An 11,897-nucleotide genomic window follows, 5' to 3' on the forward strand; every position below is an offset into this window, starting at 1 on the left:
TGCTAAGTTGTGTAACCTACTTAGTATTTAAGATACTGCATAACCTAAGATGGCGGGCCAGTGGCATAACCACTGGAAAGCAGATAATTGCGCCCCCTGCTGTCTGTCCTGGCTTTTTCATCTTTAATTATCACCCAGGAGACCACAAGGATTTTTTTCTCTCACTGACAAGCTGTCTGAGAAAGAGAACAAACCAACCAAGCAGATCTTTCATATGATCTACTCCTAAAATAGTCCACGTTCAGCTTAACAAGTTGTAACAGGGACGGAACTATTATTCTCTGCTCCACCGTGATATGTTTAAGGCTACAAACTTGTTCACATGACCCACGTGGTGATTAAGACCCTAACCAACATGATTTTCAGGCTTTTTTTTTTTTAAATGCCTTTTCCCTCACTCTCAGAATTCAATCTACAGCACCAAGTGGGTGTTGTGCTATGTTTGGAGGTGTGCAGATTATTGATTGTTCACCCACAGTCATTAAAGAGACAGGAGAACGTGGCCGTGGCAGCTCTGGGACTGAGTAGGAGAAAAGAGAATAGGTCCATATAAAACCCATAGAGGATATTTATGAGAGCGCGGTGGAGGAGGAATGTCAGCGTGAGAAGGAAGTGCTCTGCACTCTGGCTTTGCAAAACCACTGAAAGCAGCTCTACAGCTGGTGACACTCGTGTGTGCGTGTGTGTTGACATGTGTGCATGGCAGTGAGAATGAGTGACTTGAGTGGGATCTGCATACTAAAGTATGGGTTGTGTTTTTCCTGTGTGAGAATGCATGTACAGTTTGAGTTTGTGCAGAGTGCTGTATGGCTCAGATGTGTGTAGGTGGGCTGAGTGGGAGCACTGGGAGACTGAAGATGCTCTAGCCTGTTTCTCATAAAGCAAACAAGACTGCCTGGGCAAAAATTGTGTTGTTCTTTTGTGATTTAAACAGCCTTATTGCAATAAAGGTAGACCATGTATTGCAAAATATCCGACAGGTACACACATCACTCAGTGCTGTAGGTGTTTATGATGTTGGTAGGATGAACACATCTTATAACTGAATGAATCCAGGGTCTGCAACTGCGTACAATGTACTCATTTAAATGGCCTATTTTAGCTATTATTATCAGTAAAAAGTCAATTAATTTGTCTTGTGTAACTTGTAAATATAAGAAATGCACAGTTATATGTGATGAATTATTCATAGGATTCCTTGTGCAAGAGAGCCACACGGGAAACAAAACATTGTTGAAGCTTCATGGAAACTGCTCTCTCCAATTAGCAACCCTGCTTATGTTGCAGAGACAAAGGGAAAATGAGCAGCTTTGGCTGCTGTAATGTTGTGTAATATACAAACATCTCACCTTTACCATTCAGTTGAAGAATAGAGATGGATGTGACAGATGACATAAAAGGTACTGTTTGAAACAAACAGATACTTGAACTTGAATTAATGAAGTTTAAAGCAGACATTTCACCATATATTTAAGGTGGATTTATTAGTGTAATGCCATGTCTCTACAGCAAAGTTCAGCAATGTACTATTTAATCAGTTTTAAAGCATGATGGCTCTGCAATCTTTAACAATGAAATTTCACACACCTGATTTAACAAGTCAAACAAGTCGAACCCACCAACACAACAACAGAGCATATTGAACCAGTGTCTCATAAGGTAAAGCTGTACCAAATGCATCTGGAAAAAAAGTGTAATTACTGCATGCTTACTGTTCTGGAAGATCAGATTTATAGAAAATGCTTGAAAAGGTGAAAAGAGAACTTACTTATCATGTGATCAAAAAGATAATCAAGGCAATTGCAATCTGAATTGAGTAACTTAGAATAAATAGAACATACATAGCTACTTCTCTTTTGATGTTTTTGATGTTTTAATCATTTTTGTAAGCAAGTCAAATAGGTAAATAATAGTAAAGATACAAGCACACAAGAAAACAACGCAAAATAACAAATAACTTAAGCCACTAATTACGCAAAGTCTAACGCTGATGCATACAAGGTTTATACACAGATGGTATGAACTGATCCATCCAAAATAAGCCCTGTTTAGCATTTAGAGGACATTCATTTTCACATTCACAGATCATCATCTAAAAACTAGCACACTACCAGAAGTTTCACAAGTACATGCAGTGAGTTGCAAATTCTGGGTCAAAGACATCCGTACTGCTGGAGAAGCAGAGAAGGAGTGTTAAAGTTCACAAAAATTCACATAACACACCCTCAAAACTGTCGCTTCATTTTCTACTGCTAATTTGTGTGGAAAAAGAAAATGACTCCTGGGGTAAAAAGGTGTGCCTGAAAGCCAGCCCAGCCGGCTTATGCCAGCCATCTCTCGCTACCTCACTTCCCCTCTTTCTCTTCATCCAGGTCAGGACAGGGGCGTCACTGCTCTGGCACAGATGTGTCGTCTCTCTCTACTGCCCCCGATCCTCCTGTCTCTAAAAACAGAAATAGACAAGGCGTAGTTAAGGACTGCGCAGCCTGGAAAGAACAGTTTCTGTATACACTCTTGTCGTCAAGGTGAAAGGCTCGAATGCACAGTCACAAACTCGAAGGTTAGTTGTGGGTGGATCTATTATAAAAACACATTTGCAGGAAACTTGATATTGAGTTGCTACTTAAGGAGATTTTCAAAGGAGGTGAAGTTTTCCATTATGCAAATATCTGTTTGCAGAACTTTCTTTCTTTCTAAGTACTTTGCAATGCCGAGAACTTGGATGACATAACTGATGAGCTCAAAAACCCAATTCTGTTGTGAAAAGGGGGTCTCCCCCAATGGGAGGTGCTTGTAATGCTCTGTTCCAGCCCGACAGGTCCATTAATTTTGCTTGGCCCTCTGAAGCATATACTGTACCTAATGCACCTGGAGCTATAAATACATCTCCTACATAAGGATACAAGGCAGCCAGCAACTGGGTTAGGGAGGATCATTGATGAGGATCCCTCGTGTCAGCCACATCCCCAAATAAAATTCTGCTTTGTCTTATAGGAAAAGGTGAAATTAAATTTTGAGGGCTGGGAATCTGTTTGTGGGGATATTGGATGCAAATATGTTGAGTTTTAATTTAAATTTAAATTTTGAACTATGATGAGTTTCTTTTCTTTAAGCATTGTCCTTTTAAGAGATGTTTGATTTTTGCTTGTATAAGGATAAAATGTAATCTAAATGCAGCCTTTGCCAGCGTTCAAATGCCCTCAGGACAAAACAGCAAAACATTTTCTGACAAATAACTGAATTCTCAAACTATTTACACCTCCATGGCTTTATGAAATAAAAATAAGAAAACATGTTTACCATTGTGAGAATGGAATTTGACATTTTCCAGGTAAAATAAACTCTGGCAAAGATATTTTCTCTATATTGACTTAACGGCACATCTACAAGCAGATTCATTTATGATCCCTTTAACAGAAAAAAATACTGAAAGATTCAATCATCTGTTGCTGGAGGAACCTATGGGGTAATTAAATGTGCCACTCAGTTATGTATTGCATTAATCACACTTGGGATAACCCATAAGGGGCTCTAATAGGTTTATTTAATTATGTATAGCTTTTAAATGGTTTCTTGTTCTTGTGTGTAAAACCGTGAATCAGTTTGTGTTCCTGCATTAATGTTTGTCTCTGGATAAAGGTAACAGTAACAAAATTGTTCCTCTAACATCTTAAAATGGGACACCTCTAAAAGCAAAGACTTTTTAACTTGCTTAATGAACAACATGCAGAACATTCTTAACATACAACTAAGCGTATGCTTACTTATTGTATTAAGCCTAACATTTGCTTCCTTATACTATATAGGATCTTGAATTGCTTTAACTTTAAGTCTTATAAGACTGTCTTTATGGTCAAATAAGCAGCTTGTGCTCTCCATCACTTACCTTTAGTTACTTACTGTACTTACAGGTTCTGATGGGAGCCCCTGCTACCATCCTTACAGTCACTAGCCATAATGCCCTCTTTAACGGCATTATGTGACCTAGTCTTATGGTCCTACACCACTGACCTGTGTCCCCCTGGCTGCCGTTGAGCACATCCCCAGTGCTGCTCACCTCCTCCCCTTCTGCTTTGTCCTCCGGCTTCATCTTCTTACGGGTCATGTGGCCACGGAAGCCAGCCTGGATCTTGGCAGCAGCCCTGTTGGCCTCGGGGTCATCCAGTGGGATGTCCATGATGTCCTCCTCCTCCTGGGGCCGGCTGCAGTCCTCCTGCTGAGGGGACCAAAAAATTAGTAGTTTATCACAGAAGGGTAGCATATTAGATGATCGTACGAGGATGTTTTTTTTTCTGGAACATTGGAGAATCATATTTTGTTAACTGTATCTGCTGCAAAACTCTTTTGGACAGCGAGGGATGTGTGCTTGTTTCAGAGTGGCTCACCCTTATTACATGACTTCAATGGGGCTCTCAGGAGGTCAATAACCCACATTGCCTCCATTTTTCTCTTCTATTCTCCTCTTGTCATATACTGTATAATACACTGCTGGTAAAAACATGTCTGAGTCAGCCTAATTTATAATGAATTATCATTATCTGCTGTGTTTTTTGAAAAGCATTTTAAAAAGCCACAAAACTGCACATTTAGCAGATATATATTGCATGATCATTGATCATTACCCAAAATACATTATTGGTTTTTTTTTGGTCAGAAACAAGATTGGTGTAAAAATATATTTGATAATAAAATTGTTTTATTATTTCAAATAAACTGGAGGTATGGTAAAAAAGTGTTAGGATTAACATTTCTTTTAAAGAGAAAAAAAGAAAAAATCTTGCTCTCCAACCTGAGCCGAAAAGAATGACCCAGCGAAAATGCTGCTGCAGTCAACACCAGCAACTAATTCAGTGACAAAAAGTACAGCGTCCACTGTCCCAAAGGAAACATGGGGTGGGCGGAAGAGATATTCTGGCTTGTCATAAAGTGTCAGTGGAATAGCGCCAAGGCTGTCAACGAGTTATGTAAACACCAATTCAAATTCTGTGGCAAACACATATCGGCTACACCCCGTGCTTTGCTTATGGATAACAGATTGACATTTCACACAAAGGCAGCCCACAGAATGAGCCCACTGTCATCCCACTACCTTGGTGAAGCAGTGCATCATGTCTCCAGTGAAACCCCTCCAGTGTAGGAGTGTGACCACCCACCTGTTCAGCCAGCATTCATTAGCCTCTCTGTCTGACTGCTCACTGAGCAGCCAGAATTCAGCTTTTTTGCAGCAGCAGAGATGCCTGACTGATGCACTGGATTTTGCTGCTTCACACCTTTTTCAGGAGTCTTATTGTTTTTTTTTTGCCTCAGGGTCCATAGACACAAATTGATTTGAAACATTCTGATGCAAATCCCATGTAACATTATCAGTTTATGATGAAATTAGCTTGAAAGGTGTGTGGAATTAGTTAAACTATATAATCCTAGGGGCTACCTGACTTTATGTGGTCAGTTTTCTGTGAAAAATGTACCATTTGTGAGTCATAATTATTCAAATGGTTAAGATAATATACTTTACTGTAGTAAAAGGACAAAAATCAAAAACACACACATGGCAGTTTGAGGGCAACCAAACACTAGTACACCATTAGTAACTAACAAACTGCATAACCCAAATAGAAGTGATTAAAAATAACAAAAAAATGACAACAATTAACTAATTAAAAAAGTTAATCTGAAGCTTCTACTTACATTGTGACAGTCCATGTCTTACTGAGAGATGACTTCAGTCTTCAGGTGAGCTGACCTAGTATGACTTATATACCTGGATTTCTATGTGGACCCAACAAACCCTCTCTTTAAATGAGTCTCCGGTATAATACAGATGCCTCACTGGCTCTCACTAACAATCACTGTATGTTCAGTAACACCCGCTCACGCACAGAGTGAGAGAGAGAGACATACAGTCAGAGAGAGAGGAAGGAAAAAAGAGGGAGGGAGGGAAAGAGAGACCTCCTACAAACATGACAGCATGTGTTCCATCTTTTCAGTCTCATTAAGGCTGCTGACCTACTGTGTTCACATTACTGTTACAGACCTGTAACAGACCTCAACATTCACCGTGCAAAGCCTGAAAAGTAACTGAAATAGGCTGAACGTGTAGACTGTGTGGTTTAAAGTTTGACACAAGTAAAAATAAGGAACTATACAGTCTGGATATGAATTAGGAAAACACGAATGAGACTACCACATGCACTGGGCATCATAAAAATGGAAAAAAAGTGCAGTGTTACTAATAAATAAACAATAAAACTCCCCACAAATAACAGATGACTAACATAGAAATACTATGTTAAAGCCAGATGGTCATAAAACAATTATTGCTGACTTTCAAGTTCTACTAATAGCGTGAAAATAAAACACTGTAAGCATCTTGGTCTGTTTTACACTAGGAGGTGTTATAAATTTATTAGAGGCAGAGTGAGCTAACAGCCCTCTCCATCCCTCTGATCCCAGCTGGTATGGCCGCCCACACTCCTCTGCCAGCCTCAGAGACAAGACGGAGAAGGAGAGAAACAGAAAGCGTCCATTTATCTGAGTTATATCTCTGACATTAACGCTCTCCTGCTGGTTTACTAACCAGCTATTCAAACAATATGTTACATTAGGCTTGCGCCTGATTTCACTACGCTGACTTGCTTTATTAATCATTTCAATTTGTTAATTTGTAGGAATAACCACTGTGTAATTAAATTAACTGTAATCAATCACGATATAATAACTCTGCTCATATTAGCCCAATCATTAGTGTATCAAAGACAGTGCTCGCTAAGATGATTGGAGTAGAGGATTATTATTATGCGCATTTGTAAGCAGTGAGTTAAAGGATGGAAAATGAAAAGAAAAAAACAGACAAGGCATCTGAGTTACTGCAGCTAGGTCACCGTTAGAATAGATGGCCTATATATTGTACAGTTTGTGGTAGTTTTGTTCCAGCTGAAATAAATTCTGCCACTAAGCAAGAGTATACAAAAGAGCTGTATGTACAAATACAGAAAGTGCTGTTTTACTGTTTAATCAGTCAGTTAGAAACTGCTATTAAAGGTAGATTACTGATACAGATGGTGCATAGCAACTATCAGCATCACCATCTCCTATTAATTCCATGACGACACTAAGAGAGTGCAGGATGGTGAGGGGTTACCATGGTAACATTCTTAGTACCCCCTTCCTACACTCCCTCCCTGTGCGTTTGGAGCCCTGTTGGTCCAGACAAATCAGACGGGGCTAACTGTGACAGCAGTGAAAATGGTAAAGGCCTAATTCACAAGACGAATTGTTCAGTCTGTCTTTTACGATGATAGATTACAGCATCAAGTTTCAATCTGTGGTGGCTGTGGTGGCTCCCAAGAGGAGAGCGGATCTGGCACTAACAAAGCCACAGTATTACAGTTTCATGAGCATGCGGCAGAGCTAAGTCCTCAAACGGCATCTTGAACATGCTCGTATATGAACAAAGACACAGATCAGGGTGAACTTCCAGAGTCAAACTACCATTTCTGCACATTTCAGTTGAGTCGATTATGACCCTCTCAATGACATTCAAAGTTTATCAGAGCAACCGTCATACGTCATCTCGGAAATGAACTATTTTGGAGATATTTTCAATCACCTACCCCTAGAGAGTCCAGGGGGAAAAAAATGAGGGCCACTGTTGATCAGATTTGTCCTTGAAAAGTTTATTTATATAGGCTACCTGAGACAGGAATGGGACCAGAGCAGACTGTAGCCGAGCTAAAGACACCTCTGTCTGAAACTGAACATCTATCCTGAGCCTGCTGATAAAAGTGGAGTAGATGTGGTGAGTTGAGACAGTCTCTATTATATTCTAAATAATACATGTCATGGTCCTAAATGTTACACTGTCTGGGCTATTTTCTCATTAAAAAGATCTCTAATGTTGAGGCGTGTGTGAAATTTGATGAATCACTGATATATTCTGTATTGAGAAGAAGCATCAAACTTTACCTTGTCACCACTGTCGCCTTCAGGCTCTGTGGTGTCCTTTTCAGACTCAAGTGGCCTTTCCTCCCCTTGGTGGTCAGCAGCTGGCTGATCTGCACTTTGAGTGGGACTGATGCTGCTCTCTTCACACATTGCATCACTCTTCTCTTGTATTTCAGAATCAATCTTTTCTTCTTCTACAAGTCCCCCTGCTTCTGATGTTCTCTCCTGTGATGTGTCCTCTTTTTCTACCACTGTATCCTCTGCCTGTGACTCCACAAGTGGTCTCTGACTCTCCTCGTTCTCCTCTGGTAGATGTTGCGCACTTGCCTCTAAAGTTTCACTCTCTGCCTCCGCTGCAGCAGTTGATATATTTGACTGGGTTACTTGTGATAAATGATTCTCAGCACCACCATCATTCATTTCTTGATCCTCCACCTCACGTATGTCCCCTTCGTCTCCTCCTACTGAGTTTGTTGTCCCCTCTTCTTTAAAGCCAGTGTCGTTCGACTTGCTCTGGTGAAATTCGCCTTCACTTATCTTCTTGTTATCTTCATTTTCATGATTGGTTTCATCCTCCGGGTTCTCTTCGTCTGCCTCGGTGCTGGGCTGATGTGATGAGCTGATGGTTTTAACACCTTCTCCAAGCTCATCATCCTCACTATCATTTAAATTAGAGTCATTTGTGTCCACCTTCTCATTCCTTATATCAGATGCTTCATGCTGACTTTCCATTTCTTCCCCTTCAGGGTTAACTTCCTCTTCAGCTCTGACCATTTCCGGCTCATTGTGGTCTTGTGAACCTGATATATTTTGGTGTGTTGCCAATGCTGTAACTTCCTTGGATTCCTCCTGCTGTTGCATTTCTAATATCTTAGTCTGCTCCACTGAATCCTCGTCCTCTGGCTGATTCTCCCCAACCTCTTTAATCTGCCGAGCCTCTGGAACATCTTCAAAGTTGACTTCAACCAATGAATCCTCATTTTGTATAACATTACTTTCTAAACCACCCTCTATATTAGTTAAACTTCTGTGCATTCTCCCAGAAGAAATCTCAGCCTCTGTTCCTTCCTGCTCATTTGTTTCTTCTGCCTGGTCTTCTGCTTCTTGTTGATTGTCCTCATGGGTTTCAGACTGAGGCAATGATGACTGTACAACAGTTTCCTCAGGTCGGGGTTGCAAGCTTTCCTCATCCATGACGTGTGTATCTTCAGCAGTGGCTCCTTCGATTGCTCTCTCTGTTCCTATAAGTTCTGTAGCACAAACATCCACATCAGCTAGCCCAGAATATGGAAAGACCTCCACTGGTTCAACTTCAGTTTTTTCCTCTCCCTCTGAGTTGACAATCTCTTCATCTACACCTGCAGTCTCTTGTTTATCACCTCCGTCATCTTCTACTGTTTCTAACTCCTGAGCGCACACATCTACATTCGAAACCCCTCTGACTGATGATAACAAGTCAGTGGGCTCTAATTCAGACTGAGGTATGTCTTGGTCTGAAACAGAGCTGCTATATTTTTCATTAGCTGCCCTGTCAGCTGGATCAAATGTAGTTATTGATGGGTCTGTCTCCTCTGTCGCATTCAGTTCATCTGGCTGTACAGACCGGTTGAGTGATTCCTCTTCTGAAAATCCCTTTTCTGTTGAAATAACTTGGTTTTCTGTAATATCATGTTTGTCTTCTTTTTCTCCTTCTTCTTCTCCTCCTGTGCTTTCAGTTAAATCAACCTCTTCAGAGACGTTGGGAAGATTTGAGGCGTCTACTGAATGACTGGATTCATCTTCAGTTTGGGACTCGTATGATTTTTCTCTAAAAAGTACATCAAAACGAAAGGTGAGAGATTATGACAATAATTTAAGTGATAATAGTGATTTAAGTGATTCTTCTTTAATACTATTGTTTTGATGTCATAATGTCATAATGCCTGTCTGCCCTTTCCTCTCACCTTTGACACTGCAAACCTGAAAGCGCTTTCAACACTGAGCTGACGTTCGGTGCTAGTTCCAGGCCTCCACAACGTATTTTTCCCTTATCTGTCCCTGTCTGAAAGGTTGACATAGGACTATTCTTATTGTAAAGCTTATTAAAATTCTTCTGTATTTGCTTTAAAATAAAATCTCATAATCTCTGATTATTTTCTAGCATTTAAAACCTTCCCTGAGGTTGGGTTAATGCATATATGTCCAAACCTCATTGCAGATGTATCTGTTGAGTCATGCTGCTATGATAATTGCAATTATCCGCTCAAGATTGTGTTTTTTTATTCTTTATAATTCTTTATATTTCTATTTCATTTTCATTACTGCCAAACAGGGAAAATAACAACCATGTCTACAGAATACCTCACAAAACTCAACACGTATACCTTTGTGTAATAAGCGTGAAAAATATAATATTTTATTCTCATTTCTTCCTCGCTTGTCCCTTGTTATTAATCTTTCCCTCGTGTCCATCCTCTCCCTCTCCTGCTGATCCTCCTGGTTTGCTGATAGCACATAAGTTGAAACTCACTTGGGAAGGGTCGCCTCCGATGCAGTTATTCTTTCAGGACTAGCCTGTTGGGGAAAAAGCAACAACAAGGGTGTAATGGTAAATAAACACAGACACATTGATAAATAGAGGAAAGGTATATTTATGGTAATAGATGCCTATACTGTAGGTTAGATTTAATACCTCAGTAGCCTTGAATGCATGGTTGTTGTAGAATCTATCCTGCAGTTTAGCAGCCCACTCTGCAGGGTCTGTGCCACTATCTACGAGCAAGCAATAAATACAATTATTTGACAGCAAACAATTTCACAATTGTGTCACGTTACTTTTGCCTGTAAAGTTGCACGTACCTTCTCTTTGTTTGAGAAGAGCATCGAAGTAATGTGCAGCATATGTAGGGATGTCTTCAGGCTGGTCTCGGAGGATCTCTCTGGTCAGACCCTCCAGGATGGCACCAAAACCTCGCGGGACCCGTAGGTGGGTGTTGGAAAAGGGCACTGACATTTTTTTTTTCTTTTTTAGGATACACTGCGGCCGTAAGTTCAGTGACAGCTAGAGATATTCAACCAGGAGAAGTCGACGTTTTTCTCAGTAGTTTACTTTCTTCTTGATGTGTAACGTAGAAGCTGAGAGAAGCTAACCTATAGCTAACACTGGGAACTTTACACAGAGTACGTTACCTTAACGTTTGTAGTTAACTATTATGATGTAGTCGCCACAAACCACTTAAATAGCTCAAGTATATGTTATAAATATTAAGAAAATATCAGAACATGAGCAATTAATTACATGTTACCTGACATAACTCGTATCCACCTTTGTTTTTTAAATGTTACAGCCAACAACTGTGTTTTTGTTGATAACTGTCTCTAGGCAACGGTTCAAACTACGGACACTGACGAGGCTCAAACATGAATGGCTTTATTTGTAATAAATGCGGGTTCATTATAAACACAGAGCACACGACAAAACAATATAATACGTAAATATAAAATAGCATCACTTTATAAAAAGACACATAACTTGTACTAGCATGTTATAACACCAGTGTTGGGCAGTAACTCATTACTAATAATAATATTACAGTAATAATATTACTTTTTTCCAATAACTTCTAGTGTAACTAATTACTAATAGGCTACATTTCAGTAATAATATTACCGTTACTCCTCCAAAAAATAATTAGTTACAATTTTTATTTTCTTGTTACCCTCTATTGATTTGAAATCCAACAATACAATCCCTTCATTGGATTTATTTTTGTAATCGTGGTGGAAACTAGTTTGGAAGATGGAAACATTCAGCAGCTGGAAATATTAAGTCGGAAATTTGGGGGAGAAAGGACACAACTACCAATTTTGTGGGGGAGTAGCAGAGAAGTAAACTAGTAGTGTAACTAATTACTGTTGGTGGGGAGTATTATGTAAAGTAATTACATTGATTACATGAGTAATGAGTAATATAT

The 11,897-nt window shown here is 39.7% G+C and overlaps 2 protein-coding genes across 3 annotated transcripts; both read right to left on the bottom strand.

Moving 5' to 3' along the window:
* Positions 1–1,474: 1,474 nt before the first annotated feature.
* Positions 1,475–5,887, bottom strand: LOC118341255 (neurogranin-like). 2 transcript variants are annotated; one of them, XM_035679465.1, is made up of 3 exons: positions 5,689–5,887; positions 4,012–4,213; positions 1,475–2,443 (listed from the first exon to the last, which is right to left on the bottom strand). In XM_035679465.1, the coding sequence occupies exons 1-3, from the start codon at positions 5,701–5,703 to the stop codon at positions 2,388–2,390; spliced, it is 273 nt and encodes a 90-aa protein (XP_035535358.1). In that variant the 5' UTR covers positions 5,704–5,887; the 3' UTR covers positions 1,475–2,387. The 2 variants fall into 2 exon arrangements, with proteins under 2 accessions (XP_035535358.1, XP_035535357.1); XM_035679464.1 differs by having other exon boundaries at positions 4,012–4,216.
* A 4,427-nt stretch (positions 5,888–10,314) lies between these two features.
* On the bottom strand, positions 10,315–11,276 carry LOC118341254 (sperm surface protein Sp17-like). The gene is made up of 3 exons (XM_035679463.1): positions 10,783–11,276; positions 10,616–10,695; positions 10,315–10,497 (listed from the first exon to the last, which is right to left on the bottom strand). Exons 1-3 carry the CDS (start codon positions 10,934–10,936, stop codon positions 10,450–10,452), a joined length of 282 nt encoding a protein of 93 aa, XP_035535356.1. The 5' UTR covers positions 10,937–11,276; the 3' UTR covers positions 10,315–10,449.
* Between the last annotated feature and the right edge of the window lie 621 nt (positions 11,277–11,897).

This window comes from Morone saxatilis, unplaced genomic scaffold (assembly GCF_004916995.1).
Source record: "Morone saxatilis isolate NCDOM2014 unplaced genomic scaffold, NCSU_SB_2.0 Contig8, whole genome shotgun sequence".
NCBI classification, from domain to species: domain Eukaryota; kingdom Metazoa; phylum Chordata; class Actinopteri; family Moronidae; genus Morone; species Morone saxatilis.

Bases quoted from the DNA above. Each gene is read 5' to 3' on its own strand.
- LOC118341255 (XM_035679464.1), bottom strand. The intron at 2,444-4,011 runs GTCAGTGGTGTA...TTCTGTTTTTAG, and splicing joins CGGCAGCCAGGGGGACACAG to AGACAGGAGGATCGGGGGCA.
- LOC118341254 (XM_035679463.1), bottom strand. From the start codon at position 10,936: ATGTCAGTGCCCTTTTCCAACACCCACCTACGGGTCCCGCGAGGTTTT. The intron at 10,696-10,782 runs GTACGTGCAACT...GCTTGCTCGTAG, and splicing joins TCTTCTCAAACAAAGAGAAG to ATAGTGGCACAGACCCTGCA. The intron at 10,498-10,615 runs GTATTAAATCTA...TTTCCCCAACAG, and splicing joins ATGCATTCAAGGCTACTGAG to GCTAGTCCTGAAAGAATAAC.